General features: G+C 47.7%; 1 protein-coding gene across 2 annotated transcripts in view; it reads right to left on the bottom strand.

Annotated features, from left to right (window-relative positions):
- FLVCR2 (FLVCR heme transporter 2) overlaps positions 1-14,324 on the bottom strand; it is a 67,009-nt gene extending 52,685 nt beyond the window's left edge. For both annotated transcript variants that reach the window (XM_036842343.1, XM_036842344.1), the window contains exon 1: positions 13,305-14,324. In XM_036842343.1, the coding sequence (XP_036698238.1) occupies positions 13,305-13,973 (669 nt within the window). In that variant the 5' untranslated portion in view covers positions 13,974-14,324. The remainder of the gene's footprint in view (positions 1-13,304) is intronic.
- Between the last annotated feature and the right edge of the window lie 5,852 nt (positions 14,325-20,176).

Genomic DNA, 20,176 nt, shown 5'->3' with positions numbered 1-20,176 from the left:
AGAAATGCATCTGGGTCATCATACAATGGCTAAGAGTTACTCTGTACCTCTTATCAAAGTTCTTTCTGGACAGTGAGTCAGAGGCAGTGCAATGAGTGGAGAGAACATCAATGTCTCTGGGAGTCTCTCAACAAACTTACAGTGGTGATCTGGGCCCTGCGGACACAACTTCCTACCCCCCACAGTAGCCTTGAGAGAACCAAACATTCCCAAGGAGGGCTCTCCTTACTCCACAAATAAAGCAAAACATTGTCAAGATGCCTGTCCCAAGGCCAGAGGCCGAGAATGTCTCTTGGTGGCCCGGTCTTCCCAGGCCTTACCCTCCCAAGTCAGCCAGCCCCAAAGAGGGAGGAGCTCTACCACCTGCAGCTCTTCCTGAGGACCTGCTTCCAAGGCCATAGAGTTGAGGAAGCAGGTGGAGGGGATTTTCTCAGGAGGCCCACTTACACATAAAAGGTGAAAAAGATTAGTAAGAGGGTTGGGTCAAGCTGTACTCTTCCCCCATCCACCACCCCCATCCTCCCGAGGCCACAGCTGACATGTTATTCGATGGCAATCACAGAACATGCTCTGGAATCTTCCTTCAGCAATGAGAAGACCATTCCCCAAAGTGTAAAACCAGAACACCAGTCGTCCATCTTTCCATTCACATGTTCTCAGTCCCCACCACGTGCCAGGCACGTGGCTTCTTCTGGCCTGTGTTCTATGAGCAAGGTCTTTAGGGGGGTGACCTATTTCTAGAAGGGTGGTGATGTCAGCCCCAACCTAACTCATCAGCAGAGACTGGACAGGCAAGTCTGCTTAAGTTCCTGACCTATGGTGTCAGGGAGGAGGATCTGTCAGCAAATATTCCTGGGACAGCAGCTGCGATGAAAGAAAGGCCCAGAATCCAGAGATACCAGAAGGAATGCTGCAGAACCTGAGTTTGGCAGGGAGGGAGAAGACGGATGTGCATTCAGTGAATGTCTGCAGAGACTCATCTGGTTCAGGAGCTTTCACAACTCCTTTGACTTGAGTGGCCACCCTGTGAGGCTGGCTTCCTTATTACAGATAGGTAAGCTGATGCCCAAAGAGAGCAGGTGTCTAGCCAGAGGCCCCAAGTACAGGGGTCAGCAGAGCCGGGTCAGGGTCCCATGGCTTCCACACCAGGAGTTCTCCAACTTCAGGGCGCATCACAATCCCTGAGCTCCATCCCGGACAGGCTAATTCCTTGGATCTGCCCCAGTGCCCAGGAATCTGCATTTCTAACAAACACCCCGGGTGGTGCTGGTGGTTCATGGAGCACACTTAGAAACAATTGACCTCCACTGCCCCAAGGACAGAAATCAAGAGCTAATTCTCAGCTGCTGGCTTCCCTCGGCGTCCCAGGCAGGGACAGATGGTGGGACCGGTGTGTGTTCCTGCCTAGCTCCTCGGTAGAGAAGCAACCGGCCTCTGAGTTCATTGAGTGGCTCCACAAACATGTCCAGCCCCAAACAGGAAGCTGCGGACAAAGGTCTGAGGAGGCGAGGACTGCTCAAAGGGCAGTCACCACCCCAAACAAACAGCCCATTGCGACGGACCCTGCTTTAACGCCAAGACTCATGGCGGCTCACTTCCTATATTTCTGAGTTGATGGGCACAGCAAACGGCCCTGAGCACAGACAGCTGCTTCCAGAGCCAGCATGGGAGACCCAGCCATGCCAACACCACAACGTGGAGCAGAAATCAGGAATTTCCAGGGGAGAGGAAAAGGAAAAAAAAACAAAAAGGAAGAAAAATAACCTCCAACCTTGCTCCAGCTTCCGTGCCCCCTCCCTTCTGGAGCCGGCAGGGTTGTCTAGTCAAAAGGGATCTCCTGGAACTGAAAAGGGCTTGTGTTCACCTCCTCTCTAGAGAAAGAATCGGATGGGAGCCAAAGCAAACACCACTCCACTCGTGGTTGCGAGGCACACTGTCTAATCCCGAGAAGTTGGTAAGCAAGTGAAAGCCAGCCCTACAGCCCTACCTCCCACCCCCCTCCTGCAAACACACATGGTGCTGGTGCTCTCTGCCCTTACGCTGGGGCAAGACCTCATCTTGAACTGTGTGGGGCTCAGAGGCCAAGCTACAGTTTTTGCAAAGCCTAAAAAAGGAGAGATGCCTGGAATAAGGTGGGGAGGCAGAAGAGCCAGGATGGGCTGCCAGAACCTGCAGGATACCTCCGACCGTTGAATGACTCAGCAAAGACAAAGGCCTCCGTCCTGAAGAACAGAGAGAAAGGAGATGCTCCCTTGGGTTAAGTTTGGGATGGTGCTAGATAGAAGTCAGGAGACAGAGAAGAAAGAAGAGGAAACACCCGCTTTCACCTTAGCCCTATAGTTCTTCGTCATCCCTGATGGGGATCAAACCAATTCGCATGGGGCTGTTTGATGTTGGGGGTTGGGGGAGGTGAAGGCAACGGAAGGACATCCTGTTAACAGCATTGTTGGATAAAGATCAAGAATCAGGCAGTGGAAAACAGCTGGGTCCACCTGATAAGCCTGGGCATTCCACTTCCTTCAGTAGAGTCTTAGGTTTGTAAGACTAAGGTCTGATGTGTGGGGATGAGAACTGGCCCAGTACCTATGTCATCCCTAAGACCCCAAAATCTTCACCACAGACAACCGGTCTCATCAGCCACATACTGGGAAGATAACACCATCTCCTGGCACCAGCACAGCTCTTAGTTTGAGTAGCTCTCAAGAGGAACAAGTCCCCATCAAGATACTGCCTGGAAACTTCCAGAAAGGCCCACCTTCCCCTATTCACCCAACTCCTGGTCACTTCGCTTGTTGAGAATCGGCTCATAACCATCACCTCCTCAGGGAAGCGGTCCCGCTGGCTCCCCACTACACTCACTCTGGGGTGTGTCCTTCCACACGCTGTGACCCCTGAATGTCCTGTGCACATGTACCCTTAAGCCTGCCACATGGTGGTACTGGGAGCATTTAAGTGTTGGCCTCTCCTTCTAGATCAGTGGCCAATTACCTTTATTGATGATATAGTAGTGACAGCACCTGTTCTTCATTTAGCAGACAAACTCTGCTGGCTAAGTGCCCTCCACTTACTGTCTCATTTACTCCTTTCCTCCACTATTGCAGGAGCCAATATTCTCTCCATCTTACAAAAGAAGAAGTTAAAAGTTAGAAAAGTTAAGGGTCTTGTCCAAGGGTACACAGCAGAGCTAAAGATGTGTTCTCAACCACCCTGGGTCCAGCAGAGTTCAAGGCATCCCGTAAGGACTGAATAGCTTTTTCCACTGAAGGAGTAAGATTGAGTCACGTCAGGAAGACAATCCAGGCATGAGAGTCCCTTCCTGCAACCATCTGCGCTCTCAGCTAACTGAGTGGTCACCTTAATTCCTTTCAGGAAAGGAATACCTGTTTATTAATTTGTCCATCCATTTTTAAGCGCCTGTTATGCCCAGAGCCTTGACATATGGGAGAGATGTATTAGTCAAGGTTCCAGTCTGACAAGTTTCCCATTTAGTAGGAAGAGGAGGTGGAGGAAGAGGGGAAGAGGACAGGAGAAAAGCTACGGAAGAGGGGGAAACACAAACCGTAGAAAACAAAAGGCCAGTATCCACAGAAACTCAGCAAGCACACAGAAGGGCAAGGACCGCTTTCCTCCAGCACAGAGACTGAGGAGATGACGGCAGGGGTGAGCAGTTACCCAGGTACCCAGCCAGAGGGAACACCTCCCAAGCAGTGTATCTTTTCGTTTTTGGTGCCAGTGGTAAAATATATATATATATAGCATAACATTTACTATTTTAATCATTTTTAGCTGTACAGTTCAGTGGCATTAAGTACATTCACATCATTGTGCAACCATCACCTCCATCCATCTCCAGAACTTTTTTCATCTTCCCAAACTGAAACTCTGTACCCATTAAACACTAACTCCTCATTCCCTCCTCCCCCAGCCACCCGACCACCATTATACCTTTTGTCTCTATGAATTTGATTACTCGAGATTATCTGTGGTATAATAAAAATATATTTGGTCTTCACTTCTGGTTCCTGGCACAGAGCTCTAAACCCTGGGCATTTCCTGAGTGATAGGACTGTCCTTTGTTGTACATAAGGATGCTGTTTCCAAGGACTGTCCTTTGTTATTCATAAGGATCCTGTTTCCATCACACCTGAGTTTAGGCTATGAGGTGACTTAGAGTGGGACCCCTCCAGAGCCTCAGGATGGAGGTGGTTTCCAGAAGACCAAGTGATTAAAGTTTGGGAACTTTCAGCCCCACCCTCCCCCCACCCCTGAGAAGCAAAAGGGAACTGGAAATTGAGTTCTAGAAAAACTCTTGAACAAGGAAATTCGGTGAGCTTACAGGCTGGTGAACACATCACATCAAAGTGCTAGGAGGGTGGCCCACAGAGGCTCTGGCATCTCCTCCATTTGGCTGTTCCTGACTTGTAGCCTTTATAATAAACCAGGAAAAACAGTTAGTGCTTACCTGAGTTCCCTGAGCCATTCTAGCAAATTACAGAACCTGAGTAGGGCTCGTGGGAACCCCCAACTTATAGCTAGTCAGTCAGAAGTCTGGGTGGCCCCCAGGGCTTGCAAATGGAGACAGTCTTACGGGACTGAGCTCTTAACTTGTGGGGTCTGCACTAACTCATTAGTGTCAAGAGTTGAACTGAATTGAATCATAGGACAGCCAGTTGGTGTTAGAGAATTGAAGAATTGATTGGTGTCAGAAAAAAAGACAGCTCAATACCTCACATAGGTAGAATTACAGAGTATCTGTTTTTTGTGACTACCTTATGTCACTCAGCATAATGCCTTCAAGGTTCAGCCATGTGTAGCACGTGTCAGAATTTCCTTTCAAGACTGAATAATAGTCTATCATATGTATATTTCATATTTTAACAATCATCCATAGATGAACACTTGGGATCCTTCCACCTTTCAGCTATTGTGAAGAATGATGCTATAAACATGGGTGTACAAATATCTGTTCAAGTTCCTGCTTTCAGTTCTCTTGGGTAACTAACTACCCAGAAGTAGAAATGCTAAATCATATAGTAATTCTATTTTTAATTTTTTGAGGAAATGCCATACTGTCTTCCACGTGACTGCACCATTTTACGTTCCCATCGGCAACGCACAAGGGTTCCAATTTCTCCACATTCTTGCCGACATTTCTTACATTTTTCTTTTTCTTTTTTTCTTTTTTCTTAATGATAACTGTCTTAAGAGGTATGAAGTGGCATCTCATTGTAGTTTTGATTTGCATTTCCCTAATGTTGAGCTTCTTTTCATGTGCCTATTGACCGTCTATGTATCTTTTTTGGGGGAGAAATGTCTATTCAAGTCCTTGGCTCATGTTTCAATTGGGTTGTGTTTTTGTTGTTGTTCAGCTGCAGGAATTCTTTATATAGTCTGGCGCTTAACCCCATATCAGATATATGATTTGCAAATATTTTCTCCCATTCCATGGACTGCCTTTTCACTCTATTGATAGTGTCCTCTGATGCACAAAAGCTTTTAATTTAGATGTAGTCCAATTATTTGCTGTTGTTGTTGCTGACGCTTTTAGTATCACATCCAAGAAATCACTGCCATCACTGCCAAATCCATTATCATGAAGCTTTTTCCTTATGTTTTCTTTCAAGAGTTTTGTAGTTTTTCCCAATACCATCTGTTGAAGAGACTGGTGATAATTATGTGTCCATGTAGGTTCATCAATTGTAACCAATGCACCACTCTGGTGGGGGTGTTGAAAATGAGGGAGACTACACCAGGAGGGGATGAAGGGAGTATGTAAGAAATCTCTGTACCTTCCTCTTAATTTTGCTGTGAACCTAAAACTGCTCTAAAAAATAAAGTGTATTTTTTTAAAAAGGCTGTCCTTTTCCTCTTGAATGGTCTTGTCACCCTCGTTAAAAACCATTTGACCATATATATGTGAGGGTTTATTTCTGGACTCTCTATTCCTTTGGTCTCTCTGTTTGTCTTTATGCTGAAACCACACTGTCATGATTACTGTAGCTTTGTTATTAGTTTTGATATCAAGAAGTGTCAGACCTCCAACTTTGTGATTCTTTTCCAAAATTGTTTTGGCTATTCAGCATCCCTTAAACTTCCACATGAATTTTAGGATGCATTTTTCTTCATCTGTGAAAAACATCATCAGGATTTTGATAGTGATTGCACTGAATTTATAGACTGCTTTGTGTAGTATTGACATCTTAACAATATTAGGTCTTCCAATCCATGAACACAGATGTTTTACCATTTATTTGTGACTTCTTTAATTTCTTTCAGTAACATTTTATAGTTTTCAGCATACAGGTCTTTCACCTCCTTGGTTAAACTGATTCCTAAGTATTTTTTTGGATGCTACTGTAAATGGAATTGTTTCCTTAATTTCCTTTGTGGATTTTTCATTGTTAGTGTATAAAAACACAGTTGGTTTAAAACGTTGCAAATTTGGTCTGCTTCGCGTTCTCAGGTTTGCAGAAAGGAACTGGGTACTGGGAGGCACAGCGGTTGGATGGGGTCAGGGCAAGGGTGAGCAAAATGGCCATGAAACTTTCTACCATTCTGAATGTGTTTTTTTTCTTGGTTGGGCGTTTACTTGGTTGCTGTAGATCTTTGACTGATTTCCAAAACTCCCATAGGGAAGATATTTTAGCCAGTTTCTAGTTTATTTAATGTTTCTGTGGGGGAACAAGGGTCTGGAGCTTCCTGGTCCACCATCTACTGATGTCACTCTCCGAGGCTTTAGGCTTAACCTCCAAGAGGTGTATCTTCAAGGAGAGAATCAAGAAGCCAGACTGGTCAGAGCAGAGACAAGGCTGGGAGGGAACAAGAGACAGGCTGGATGGGAAGGACGAGGGAGGAGGGGTCCTGCATGCTAAACTGAACACTCAGACTCGATTCCACGGAATTGTCAGGCCCTGAAGAACGCCTGCCAAGGCAACACGGCCAAGACAGAAGTCAGGCCAGGCCAGCCAGAGCCTCTTCTCATGTAGTGCACTGAGTTGAAGGTCAAAGAAACAGAAGGATTAGGAGCTTCTGCTATGGTTCCACCTCACAGGCCTTCAGGGTTGCCCTTACCCAGACCCCCAGGGCCCTGAGTCTATTTTCAGAACCTTAAGTGAATCAGAATTACGAGCCCCGTCCCAAGCCCATCCTCTCCCCTCAATCTGGACAGTGAGTGGCTGAGCGCCCAGCTGCATCCACCTGGGAACTGGACCCATCACACAGCAGCACAAAACACACCAGCCCTGACAAGAACCTGGCTCCAAGCAGGAGGGCGCCTTCCCTCAGCACGCTGCTCCTCTCTCCTAGCGATTTCAAGTCTGCTCATGAGCCTCACCTGGGAAGCCAGGTAAAAACACAGGAGCCTCGGCCCCTCCTCTGGAGAGGCTGATTAGGAAGTCCAGGTGAAGGCCCAGGCATCTGTGTTTTGTCCTGGCCCCAGAGGTGAGGCAAATGGTCACTATTTGGGGGAGCACTGGTCTAGCTTCCTTCCCAGAGTCGCCAGACTCTGAGCTCATCCACCTGCCCGCATCTTTGGTGAGGGCTTTGCGATGAAGGACAAACCAGAACTGGAATTCGGTTCCACTTTACCTTCCCCAGAAGTTTCAAACTAGAAGTTTTATCTGACCCACAATTTTAAAACATGGAAAATAATAATAATAAAATAAAATTTTGAGTTTTATCAGCATTTTAAAAAACAGGGGCTTTCCTGGTGGCGCAGTGGCTGAGAATCTGCCTGCCAATGCAGGGGACACAGGTTCGAGCCCTGGTCTGGGAAGATCCCACATGCCGCGGAGCAACTGGGCCCGTGAGCCACAACTACTGAGCCTGCGCGTCTGGAGCCTGTGCTCCGCAACAAGAGAGGCCGCGATAGTGACAGGCCTGCGCACCGCGATGAAGAGTGGCCCCCGCTCGCCGCAACTGGAGAAAGCCCTTGCACAGAAACAAAGACCCAACACAGCTAAAAATAAATAAATAAAATAAATAATTAAATAATTTAAAAAAAAATTCAATGTTGTAAAAAAAAATAAAAAACAGATTTCATAAGCCAGACACGAAGACAAATATTGCATGATTTTGGTTATATGCGGTACCTAGAATAGGCAAATTAATAGAGATAGAAAGTAGAATAGAGGTTACAGAGGAGGAGTTACAGTTTAATGGGCACAGAGTTGTTGGGGGTGATAAAAGTGTTTGGGGTATAGATACTGGTAATTCTTACACAACATTGTGAAACTATTTAATGCCATTGAATTGTACACTTATGAATGGTTAAAATTATAAATATGTCTATTTTACCACAGTTAAAAAAACAGACTTCACATAAAAATCTGGATTTCTGGTTTCTCTTTAAAGAAAAAACAAATGAGACGATCTGACAATGCTGGTCATGCTGTGTATGTGAACAGTTGGCAGAGGCTGAAGCAGCTGCCACCTCCAGCTGGGACACGTGCTCTTACGATGCTGTGACCCCTCCACACTCCAATGTCACTTTTCCTTTGTCACACTTTCTACGACCTGGCTGCCCCTATGAGCATTTGAGGGTTGGTCTTGGCTCTACCCCTTCTCATTTCAGTCTCCACTAGCCTTGCTCTGCTCTCCCAGCCCCTGCCTGGTCCTCTCTTCCAGTCAGAAGGGGAGGCCAGCAAGTGGTCAGCCCCATGGGCAGGTGCTTCATGTGCCTTGACAATGACCACAAACGAAAGCACAGAAGAGCTTGCCTTCACCTCCCCAGATGTCACTCAGCTTGAAAGTTTCTCTGACATTGCAACAGCCAGATTGATAAGCCTGGACTTTGACACACCCAAGTGCCCAGGAGTCTGGAACAAGATGGGGCTGACCATTCATCTCATGACCTGGACTCTTGAGTCAGCCTCTGGACCACCCAGCCTTGCTGGGTGACAGAGGATCAGCCAGTCCAGCAAACACAACCTCCTCAAGACTGGACTCACTTTCTTAGGGTCCATCTTTGTCTGCTAGAACCTGATTTCCAAATGCTTGAAATATGATGGGGTTCAGGACACAATACCCCCAAATTTGGTACCTTGGCATAGTGAATATTTTAAGCTGAAGCAATTTGAGAGAATTGAAAAGCAGGAAGGTCACTCTGACCTCCTCCCCCTCCTTCCCCGAAACAAGCCTTAAAACCCTCCTGTGGGAGATGCCCTCCTGGTACACAGAGGAAGGGAGCGTCCTTGTCTCTCAAGACCCTTGTCTCTGAAGATAAAGGGGCACTGCCTCCAAGAATCCTGACGAACAGGCCTTGCTCAGTGGCCCCCCGGTTCTACAGACCTCAGACTCCTTAACCTGTCACATCCCTCCACCACTGTCTGCTCTCCAGCAAATCTGGCATAGAAGTGCACAAGTCTAACTCTTCCTTCATTTCCTTACAAAGTCTCCCGTGTCACCTAATACCTATATGAAATAATTATGGATGATTTTCTCTTATTAATCTGACTTCATCAATTTAATTTTTAGCTGGGGACTCTAAGACAGTCAAGGAAAACCTTTTCCTCCCCTACAATTAGCACCATCGTTCCAGACATGGTGGGAAATGTTGCTAGTCTGTAAGCGTAAAATACATGCCAACTTCCAAAGACTCACCATAGGAAAAGAATGTGAACCAGCTTGTTAGTAATTTTATTATATTGATTACCTGTTGAAATACTATTCTGGATATATTGAGTAAAACCGAACATAGTCCTAAAACTAATTTCACTTGTTCTTTTTACTTTGGTAAAAAATTTACATTTTACCTGTTTCTCATGTGGCTACTAGAAAATTTAGTCATATATGTGGTTTGCATTTGTGGCTTTCATTATATTTCTATCGGACAGATAGACTGTGGCCGCTGTAGGACTGATTCTGTAAGGTTACTGTATTTTTTTTTTTCTTTTTTTTGGCTGTGCCGCGCAGCTTGCGGGATCTTAGTTCCCCAGCCAGGGCCTGAACCCAGGCCACGGCAATGAAAGTTCAGAGTCCTAACCACTGGACCGCCAGGGAATTCCCAGGTGACTGTATTTTCTTTTCCTCGAAAAGCAAACTGATTCTCTCTAGACTTTTTCTGGGTGGCGCTGTGCTATGACCCACCCAAGGGTCCCGGAGGAACTCCCTTCTGGTCTCAGGGCCGGAGGCTCTTCATCGGGGCTGGGGCTGCCTTGAAGATCTCTTCCCACTCCCACATCTCCCTCGCCCTGTGCCACCAAGCCGTCACCAGACTCTCTCACGAGGCTCTCTTCTCAGCCTTGCTCAATAACCATATGTCCACATCACTCAAAACCCCAGATGGTTTTCCCTGGAAACAATGGAACCAGTGTTGTTAACACTGCCGGGCTGCTACCACCTGTGTGAGGGTCACAGGGAAGTGCCCCAGCTGCAGTCCAAGACTCCCTGCCCTCTCTCACGCCAGCTCAGGATCCACTGGTTTCTTCTCCCCAGAGCCTGGAGCCCCACCTTCCTGAGGCTGAGAGAGGGAGAACCAGCCCCTCAGCAACCAGCACGTGGGGAGGCACTGCTAATGCCTGGAACTTCAAAACAGAAGGCAGGTGCTAGCTCTCAAATTCTAGAGAAACTGCTGGACACTTTATCACCACCGACAAGCCACAACCCTTGAGACACAGGGCCAAAACTTGAAACTCAGAATCCTGCCTTTTTTTTTTTTTTTTTTTAAATATACGCTTTGTCCACCTGAAGACTCAATAACGGCCCACTGACAGGGGCTCTGGGGCTGGAGCTGGCTTCAAACGTCCTTTCTACCACTCAGCACCAGTAGGACCCTGGATAAGGTTGCTCCATTTATCTGGGTCTCAAGTTCCTCACCTATAACAACAGGGACAACCCCACCCACCTCAAAGGTTAAAAAAATTAAATAATGCATGAAAAAGTGCCTTGCACATAATAGGTGTTTGATAGATATTAGCTTCCTTCCCCTTCAATCTTCCCATAGCAATGACACGGAGAAGATACTTAAAAACCTCGCGGAGAACTGAAAACAAATCCTCTATACTCTCTTCTGGTTGCTTCTTGTGCGTGTGCTTTTTAAAATCTGAATGTTGGTGCCTGATACAATTTAAGAGGGTGGTAGCAGAACTCTGCGAAGCAGGGATTCTCTTTGCAGCCCTAGCGCAGCGTCTGGCAAGGCAGGTGCTGGGCAAATGCTTGTTGAGTGAAGGAATGAGTGTTGGATTTAGGCCAGCAGGGACCGGTGCCTCGTGGAGCCTATCAGAGAAGCACTAGAAGAGAGGGGTCAGAATTACCATGAAACAGGGGCTTGGCTGATCAGTGTGAAGTCTGCGGCCACAAAGAGTTACTCTCCGGAAAGATGCTTCCAATCTGTTTAGACAGCTTTGTGGAGCCTCTTTTTTTTTTTTTTAACTGCAAAGCTCAAGGTGTTCTGTTAATATTTCTCCTCCATTCGGCCACGCTTTCCTCAGACAGAAAGGTTAAAACATATGCCAAGAACCAAACACAGTCACAACTCCTGTGAGGAGGCATAAACAATTCAGCTTTTCATATTTCTTTTTTTTTTTAACTTAGCACAGTGGGTTAAGCCTAAAAGAACACACTAAATTGATGGCTCTGTGATACAAATATATGCTGTCAGGGTGTTTTTAAATGTAAAATTCTTAGCATTTTCTGACCTTGGTGGGGAGTGGGCATGGGCAATGAGTAACTATTCTTACTAAATTTTAAAGATATATTTGGTTTTAAGTTCCTTTACAGCTGTGTGCAGAGGGGTGTGAAAACCAATTCGTTTTTGCTCCATGGTGAACAAAAAAAAGTGTTGGGTTCTCTGATCTCACCAGGCCACCTGAGGGCCCGGGTAGCTCTTCTGCCCTCCCCAAACAATGGGTTTGGGATTGCAGTGACCCTGTCTGAATCCTGTTGGGGCTGCGAATAGGGAGATTTAACCCTCTGGAAGCTTGAAAAGTCCTGCGCATCTCTCCCCAGCTTTACCCTCCTATAAAGAAAACATCCAATAATGTCAAACCTGCCAGCAAAGCTGCAATGGAGATGTTCAAATTCACAGTCACATCACCTTCGAGAAGAGGGGGTTGGTAAATGTCACCCTTAATACCTATTTTTTAATTGCCTTGAACAAAAAGATCCAACCTGTTTCATCCCCAGACTTCAAATCCATTCAATCTTCTGAACATTCAAACCCACAGGTTAAAGAAAACTGGGTAAAGAATTTTATGTTGCTTGTTTGTGCTGAAGAAGGCCTGTCTGTTGCTTTCACTGATTGCTTACACTATTACCCAAGTGGCAGGCCTTACTGGCCTGAAAAAATTTAGCTCAAGTTACCTTTTTGGTGGTAAAGATGAACAGAATGGAAATTTACCTTTAGAGAAGTTTGGAAATTTCTGACCCAAATAAGAACTTCCTAAACGAAAGCTTAAATATTCTAAATGTAATGAACAGGTAAGAGAAAACAAGCCTACAAGAACTAAGGGTTACTGGTCATTTGTTAAATGCATAGCCACAAATGCATGTGCTTGGGAAGAAGTGATACGCCAGGCAGCGGTCCAGATAAAGAAGGGCCCCGTAAATAGTTGCTTCAGCCTTTCAGAGACAGCAATCAGACTCACGACATGCCCACCTTTCTGGGTCATATCCACACTGAGATGCAAAGAATTTGAGATTCTCCTTCCCCAAAGAAGGAAAGACAAAGGATTAAGATATGAGCTTTCCAGGTCTTTCCAAGGTTTCTAGGCCATGAAAATTCAGAGCAAGAATTCGACTCCATCCTGCTGCCCTTGGCTCTAAACCCCAGGGAAGGAGGTTGGCACAAAGCATTGTTCCCACTGTCCTGGCTTCAGCTGTGTATAAAGAAGGTGAGAGCAGCGCCAACGCCACCAGGGCCCCGCTCTGCCTTTCCATGTGGTGCAGGAGATACTGTGCTCTAGGAAAGCTGGTTGGACAGGAAAAAAGCACCTGCCAACTTCTGATGACACAGGATAGTCTGACGCCCAGGGACTGCTCCCCGGGAAAGAACAGCTTTCCTGTCCAAGCTGGTGAAGTAAGTTCAGGAATGAGATCATAAAAACACCATGTGTTCCAGAAGCACCCTTTCTGCTGGTGGAGGAGAAACTGCGAATGACAGCAAAGGCCCCTCCTTTTGTTTCCCCACTTCTCTTACACAGTCACCCAGTCACAATCACTCACTCACACTATCAGTCACACCCAGCCACAGTCACCCAGAGTCACAAACACACAGAAGTCAGAAAACTACGGTCTCCACACAGGGAGGCGTGCGGTACAATCAACACACTCAGTCCCACAGTGAACACCACCCACTCGCTACCCACCTGATTGCCAAAGACAGCTACGGAGCAGGCTGTTGACACCTCATTAGCCCCGAACCAGACAGAAGCAATGCGGGAGGGCATGCCCAGGATGAAGACCTGGGCCACGGAGCAGATGACCTGGCCCAGCAGGGTGACTGGGAAGAGATGCGGCTTCAGGCTGCCCAGCTTCACCCAGGCCCCCAGGCAGTTGAGAGCGGAGCCGGTGAGGGCGATGGTGCGCAGGCCGAACTTCTCCAGGAGCCAGGCCACCGGCAGGAGCAGAGGAATGTAGGTCAGCATGTAGCACATGGACAGCCAGTCGATGGCAAAGGCACTGACCCCGTAGAAGTTCATGAAGATGTTATTGATGGAGCTGTACTGGATCCATTGGAAGGCGTTGCACATGGAGTAGCAGCTAAACACCAGGACCACAGCCCATCGGCGCTTGCTCACCTTGATCACGCCAAGGTCCTCCGGGCCCGAGCTACTGGGGTGGGCCGAGCCACTGGGCTGAGCCAACGTACTGGGGTGGGCCGAACTACTGCGGTGCGCGGAGACACTGGGGTGGATGGAGACGCTTGGACGGGCTGAGACGCTGGGATGGGCCGAGAGGCTGGGGTTCTCCCCGAGGGCGGAAGTCTGCGAAGCGGTGCCATCGCGCTCTTGCTGGTTAGGCTCTTCATTCACCATGACCACAGCCTCTCCTGCAGCCCTAGACAGGTGCTGAGGACTCTAGTCGACTTAAGGGGCAGTGGCGTCGTCTGGTCACCTAAAGCTGACGTAGCACTTACCTGGCCAGCCCGGAAGGAATAAATGGAGTCCCCAGCCTGCGTAAAAGCCGCGAGTGGGGCTCTTTTGCTCACCCCCAAGCTTCTGCTCTCACTTTTCCTTGGCGTCCTCTGTCCCTGATTGCTGTCCCCCAGCTGCAGACGCCTCAGCCTGGTCCTTGCCCCCGGTGCCTTGAGTCCTGCCGAAGCGCCTGTCGACGTTCACCCTCTCCGTCCTGGAAAGAGTTCTCTCCGGGCGCAGCCACTCCGCCGGACTCTGGTCGCTCCCGGGCGGACTGGCGGCCTCGCCCCCTCCGGCGCACGTGACCGCCCCGCCCCCGCCCCGCGCGGCTTCCCCACCCACGACCCACCCGCTCGCCCCCGCCCCCTGCCCCTCCCGCCTTCGCCAGCCGCTGGCCCGGCTATACAGTGGTTTCGCCACCGCCTGCGGGTGCATTCCTCCCCCACGCCCCGGGCGCCATGGAAACGGCCGGGTTAACCCGCACCCGGGTACTGCCCCTCAAATTCATTTGTCCCCTCCCGGCGGACTCCGCAAGAAAAGACCCTCTGTCCTTCCGAGGTGATCCTCTAAATAGAGTCTCCTCCGTGCCGGTCCGCATGCCCTGCGCGCCCACACGGATGCCAGGCGCCCCCAAACTGCTCTGTGGTATCCAAGAGGGATTCCCGACTTTTTGCACTTGGCTGGGCTCCCCAACCCTTGCTGGACTTTCGGTATAAAGAGACATTTGTAGATTTCCCGGGCTGGCTGGGGTCGGGAGTAAAGGCGAGCTGCGGAAAACTCGCTCCGCTCCTTGCTTTCCCTGCGAACCTGGTCTTACATTGGGGAACTCAGATCTGAACCTGTTCGTTAGGACTCTTCTTTCCTGATGGATCCCCGGGCGACCTCCAGGCGAGGAACTGAGGGTGGAGGGAAGAGGCGAGTTCGGAGACGCTGAAGACCCTGTGGCGGTTTTGTGGTGAAATGCCCAGCACAGCGCTGGCTCTGGGCTTAGGCTGTAAATGGTCTCCGCACCCACGTAGCCCTAGGCTGCCACCTGCTGGTCTACAGCCCATTCCAGAAGGTAAGCCCTCTTGTCAGGGCCTCCAGAAGGTCAGGCCTGCACTGATTGATCAGCCCTGGGGAGGGATAAGAGCCCAGATCTTCCCTGGGTTCAAACACTGGCTAAGCTGCTCTTGGTGTGTTATGTAAATTAAGATACACCACCTGTTTGTGCCTCAGTTTCTTGGAAAATCTGATGATGAAATAATAGTACACACCTCACAGTGTTGTTTTGAGGCTTGAATGAGTTAAGACTTGAAAGCACTTGGAAAATTCCTAGCAGATAGTAAGCATTTCAGGAGTGTCAGATATCCTAACAATTAAAAATTGAACATTTATATTGTGTTTACTGTATTACCTCATTTAAGTATCACAAGAATTCTGTGGTGTGTTACTGTTGTCTGCATTTTATAGATCAGAAAACTGACCCTCACAGAAGTGAAGGTACTTCTTAAAGTCTCCACTGACCTAAAGAGCCATAATTCTCACTCTCATAATCATTCAAGCTACAGCCTAGCTACTCAGGCACAGTCTGGGGACAGCAGTGTGGGCATCCCCTGGGAGCTTGTTACAAAGGCAGAAGCCCAGGGTCACTCTGGACCTACTGAATTAGATGCTGCATTTTAAAAGACCTCTAGGTGATTTGTTTGAACATTAAAGAGCCACTGGGTGCGTGTGCTTTCTTGTCTTCTTTTTAAATCTTCACACCAAAAATGAAGAATTTAAAGCCCTGGGGCTGTGATTCTCAACTTGGGTTGCACATTAAAATCACATGGGGAACTCTTCACATTCCCAATGCCTCTGCCGCATGCCAGATCAGGATCTCTGAGGGTGGACCCCAGCAACTGCATGTTTAAAGCTACCCAGGTGATCTTAACTTGCAGCCAAGATTGAGCACCCCTGTGGTGTTAGAATCACTGGTTCCCAGGAGAGGGAACATTGCTTGGAGGCACCCATTTTTTGGTAGAAATTATGGGGCCTTGGATTATAATGAAATGTTTGAAGAGGGAACTCATACCCATCTAAAAATTTCTACATTAATATCACATCTCCTATTCTCTAATTCCAACAGTGTTTCCCTTCTTTCTCCAGAGAACACAGAACCTCCATTCTCTCAGAAAGCCTTCTGAGACCTCTCACTGTTTCTTTCCCTAGGTTACCATGGTCCTCTCCCAAAACTCTGCACATACATTCTTAACTTCATTTTACAGATCTGGAAACTGAGGTCCAGAGTCAGAGTGTGTTATCAGAGTCCCACAGCTAATTAGCATCAGAACAAGCAACAGTGAGACAGGTTTCCTGGGTTCCCTTCCACACATCTCTCCCATGTGCTCCTCGGGGGCAATGCTTCAGTTTGGTGACAATTCCCAAGGGGTCTAACCTGAGATTCAAGTGATATTTGGGGTTGCCTTTGGTGTGGAGCGAGTTTGATCTGTTGTGAGCTCTGGATTCAGTCTACTCAGGATTTGAAGCTCTGTTCTGCCATTATGAGCTTTGGGATCTTGGACAAGTTACTTTAGCTCTCTGGCCTTCAGTTTCTGAATCTGAAACTTAATTAATTGTTGTGAGAATTAATTAATATAATGTGTGCCAATTGTTTCGGTAATGATACTCTGGCAGCCACCTACCTGGGTGGTGCTGTCTCTTGGCTGATTCCCACCAGGGGCAGGACAGGTATACAAATGTCAGGTAGATTTTACATTGAGAGAAATATTCTGTATTCATCCATTGAAGAAACATTCATTCAGCAGCTTACTATATGTTACATCTATTTTTCAGTATGTCTATCTATCGGTATTGATAGGTACACCTTCAGGGAGAAGGAGAAGCACATTTTAGGGATTGCTTCCTAAAAAGGGGCCCTCGTTCCTGGTTCTCTTTCAACTGACTCCCCAGGGAGCTGGTGGTACCCACTGGCCTTGAACTCAAGCATTCCTGTCTCTCTACAGAAAGGTAGCAAAGTCTGCTCCCTAGAGGCAAACTACTCCTGGATTGAAGTCAAACTGGCGCTGCTTATGATAGCTTACCAGCACCTCCACAGGAGCTGTAGTTGTGGGAGCATGGAGCATGCGGAGGGCATGGGAAGGCTAAATGGCTAATGAATCAGGTTGAGACCCTGGATGAGTCCCCCTTAAAAAATACTGACACTTGGAATTTGTAAAAATGTTGCCCTTACACATCTTGTGTGTGTAATTTACATGTGTAATACTGCACACTCACCCACACCCTGTCTGCCTCACCTCCCGCACTTCCTGTATATTCCAGCACTAAGCTCTTGTGCACGTCTCTGTACAGCCTGGAACCCTGAGTGAGGGAAGCTCCACGACACATGCCTGTCTCAATACCTGTCCACAGAATTGAGCTGAATTCCACATCACCACGGAATTTCAGAAAACTGGTACAAAGAAGAGATCCAGTGAGTTTTCAGAGGTATAAGAACAGGTTTCATAAAACATTTTCAAGAAAACAGGTACAGAATGTCATCATCAAGCCAGGAACCTGGAGGTCAGTCGAACAATGCCTTCTGAGAGAGAATCATTTCCTGCCTAGAATCCTACACCCAAACTACCAAAAAAAAGTATTGGAAAAAAATCAAACATTTTCACACACAAATAGTTTTTTTAAAAGGTAGTGGTGGACTTCCCTGGTGGTGTAGTAGTTAAGAATCCGCCTGCCAATGCAGGGGGCATGGGTTCGAGCCCTGGTCCGGGAAGATCCCACACGCCGCGGAGCAACCAAGCCCATGCTCCACAACTACTGAGCCTGCGTTCTAGAGCCTATGAGCCACAACTACTGAACCCGTGTGCCACAACTACTGAAGCCCATGCGCCTAGAGCCCATGCTCCGCAAGAAGAGAAGCCACCGCAGTGAGAAGCCCGCGTGCAGCAGCGAAGACCCAATGCAGCCAAAAATAAATAAATTTGTTAAAAAAAATAAAAAAAAAAAAAGGTAGTGGCATATCCTCTCTCTCACGAAGCTGCTAAAGGATGTGCTCTACCAAAACAAGGGAGAAAACCTAGAGAGAGTAAGATGTAAGATCCAGGAAACTGGGACATGAGGGCAGGTGATGGGAATCACCAAGATCGCGGTAAAGGAACAACCCAGGTGGACAGCTATGAGCCAGGCACAGAAGCAGCCTGTTCAGATTGAAGCTGATCAAAGACTACAGGAAAGATTTATCAGAAAGATGACAGTGAGTGGATTGTGTTTGAAAATATTGAGAGGGGTTTACAGAGTTGGGAGAGAATTAGGATTGGACTAGTGATAAGTACTACAAATATAACTAAATAAATAGGGAGGGGGAGGCAGTTTTAAACTCTAGTGAAATATAAAAAGCTATGGAGGAAAGAGGAACAAAGTCATGGTTACCTTAAGTGACTCAGTTGTGAACAGCATGAACACAACCATAATAATGTAAAGACAGAAAATTGACATAATCAAATATGACATAACTATATTGGGAGGATGGGGGAATGGGAAGTGGGCATATGTATGTAGTGGAGATGAGGGTGGGGTGAGCAGAGCTAAATCTTCGTCTGCCATACTGGAAAGTCAATGGATAATGCCTAACATGGACAAAATCAGACAGCATCAATGTACCCATGTTACTCAGAGCTATGGAGGTAAATACCAAAACATCATTTACTAATGGCTGAAAGTAGTTGCCTCAGAGAACCAGGAAAGCAGGGTAAGCAATGATCTTTTTGTTACATGACTATTTGAGTTTTTAAACTACATATAACTTTCATTAAAAAAAAAAACTCTAAAATTTAAAGATGGAATCAAATTGAATGGAGATTGAGCTGCTTCACCGAGGCCCACAGGTGACGTCCAGGGGTGAGGTGAATTCCATCCTGGACTTTATAATGTTGGTGCTAAAATGAACACCCAAGACTCCAACCCTGGGGCCTCAGGGATGCCTTTTCAGTCGAGCTGTGTCCTCCAACGTTGTGCTGGGGTGTCACCTTAGAAAAGTGGGTGTGTGGTCAGAGGCCCTGTTACCCACACCCAAGTCTTTACCCTTCTCTGACCCTCTGTCTGCTTCTAGTGACTTTCAGGCTTGCAAACTCTGTGGGGGTCTAATTCCTTCTATTTATGACTCAACTTCTGCCCCAGCACCCAAAGGCCATGCCCGGGTCTGCTTCTCCCCTGGAATCCTTTGTGTCAATGAATAGCTCTGCCAGCTCCCAGTCAAGCCAAACCCAAACGTTGAGAACCACCCATCACTCTGTCCACTGGGTGCTGACCTCCTCACCATTTTAGTTCAGATCCTCGTGGCATCTCACCTTGATTCTACGATGCCCTCCTCATTGTTCTTCCTCGTCCTGTTCCCCGTCACGCAGCTCCACAGGGCTCTCCACTTCTCTCTGGGCCTCTCCCCTGCCTTATGTCCTCCAGGGGCCGCCCCTAGCTTGCAGAAGGTTCTCACTCCTTGACTTAGCACACAGGTCTTTGTGATGTCGCTCTGGCCACCTCTCCCACCACCGCCCACTCCCACCTTCCGCTCCAGGAGGGTGGACCCACCTGCAGCTCCCTGCCAGCATTATGAACACATCAGACCTAGCATGTGCCATGCTTCACTTCAGGACAAGCATCACCTCCTCCAGGAAGCCTTCCCCAGTGTCCTAAGTGGCTTCCCTCACACCCTGCCTGCCCACCTTTATGGTACCCTCTGTCTCACTGTAGCATGAATGTTTATTTTCTTCAGTAAGTCATCCATTTACTGTGAGTCCCTCGAGGTTATGAATCATTTCCATTCATATTCAATCCCCAACCTCTAGGTGGCTGTCTGGCACCCAGAGGGGACATGAAGATGTGATTGAACTGACTTTTGAGATGCAATTCCTGATGAGTCGCCCCTCCAGAGGCCTCAGCATGAATGAAAGCAGGTCCAGCTGCCCTGAATGCTCACGTCTCCTCTGTTTATTTTGTTTGCCCTTTTCTTTCCTAAGGCGCCTCCCCCATGGGAGTTGCCCCCCCCCATCTCATGGAGTCCATGGTCAGGATGATTGGGGGTACTCATGTGCCGAGGGGGATTCTGGATTTCTTTCTCTCTAGGGTCCTCT

This window comes from Balaenoptera musculus, chromosome 2, assembly GCF_009873245.2.
Source record: "Balaenoptera musculus isolate JJ_BM4_2016_0621 chromosome 2, mBalMus1.pri.v3, whole genome shotgun sequence".
NCBI lineage: Eukaryota > Metazoa > Chordata > Mammalia > Artiodactyla > Balaenopteridae > Balaenoptera > Balaenoptera musculus.
This window is presented reverse-complemented; position numbering and strand designations above follow the sequence as displayed.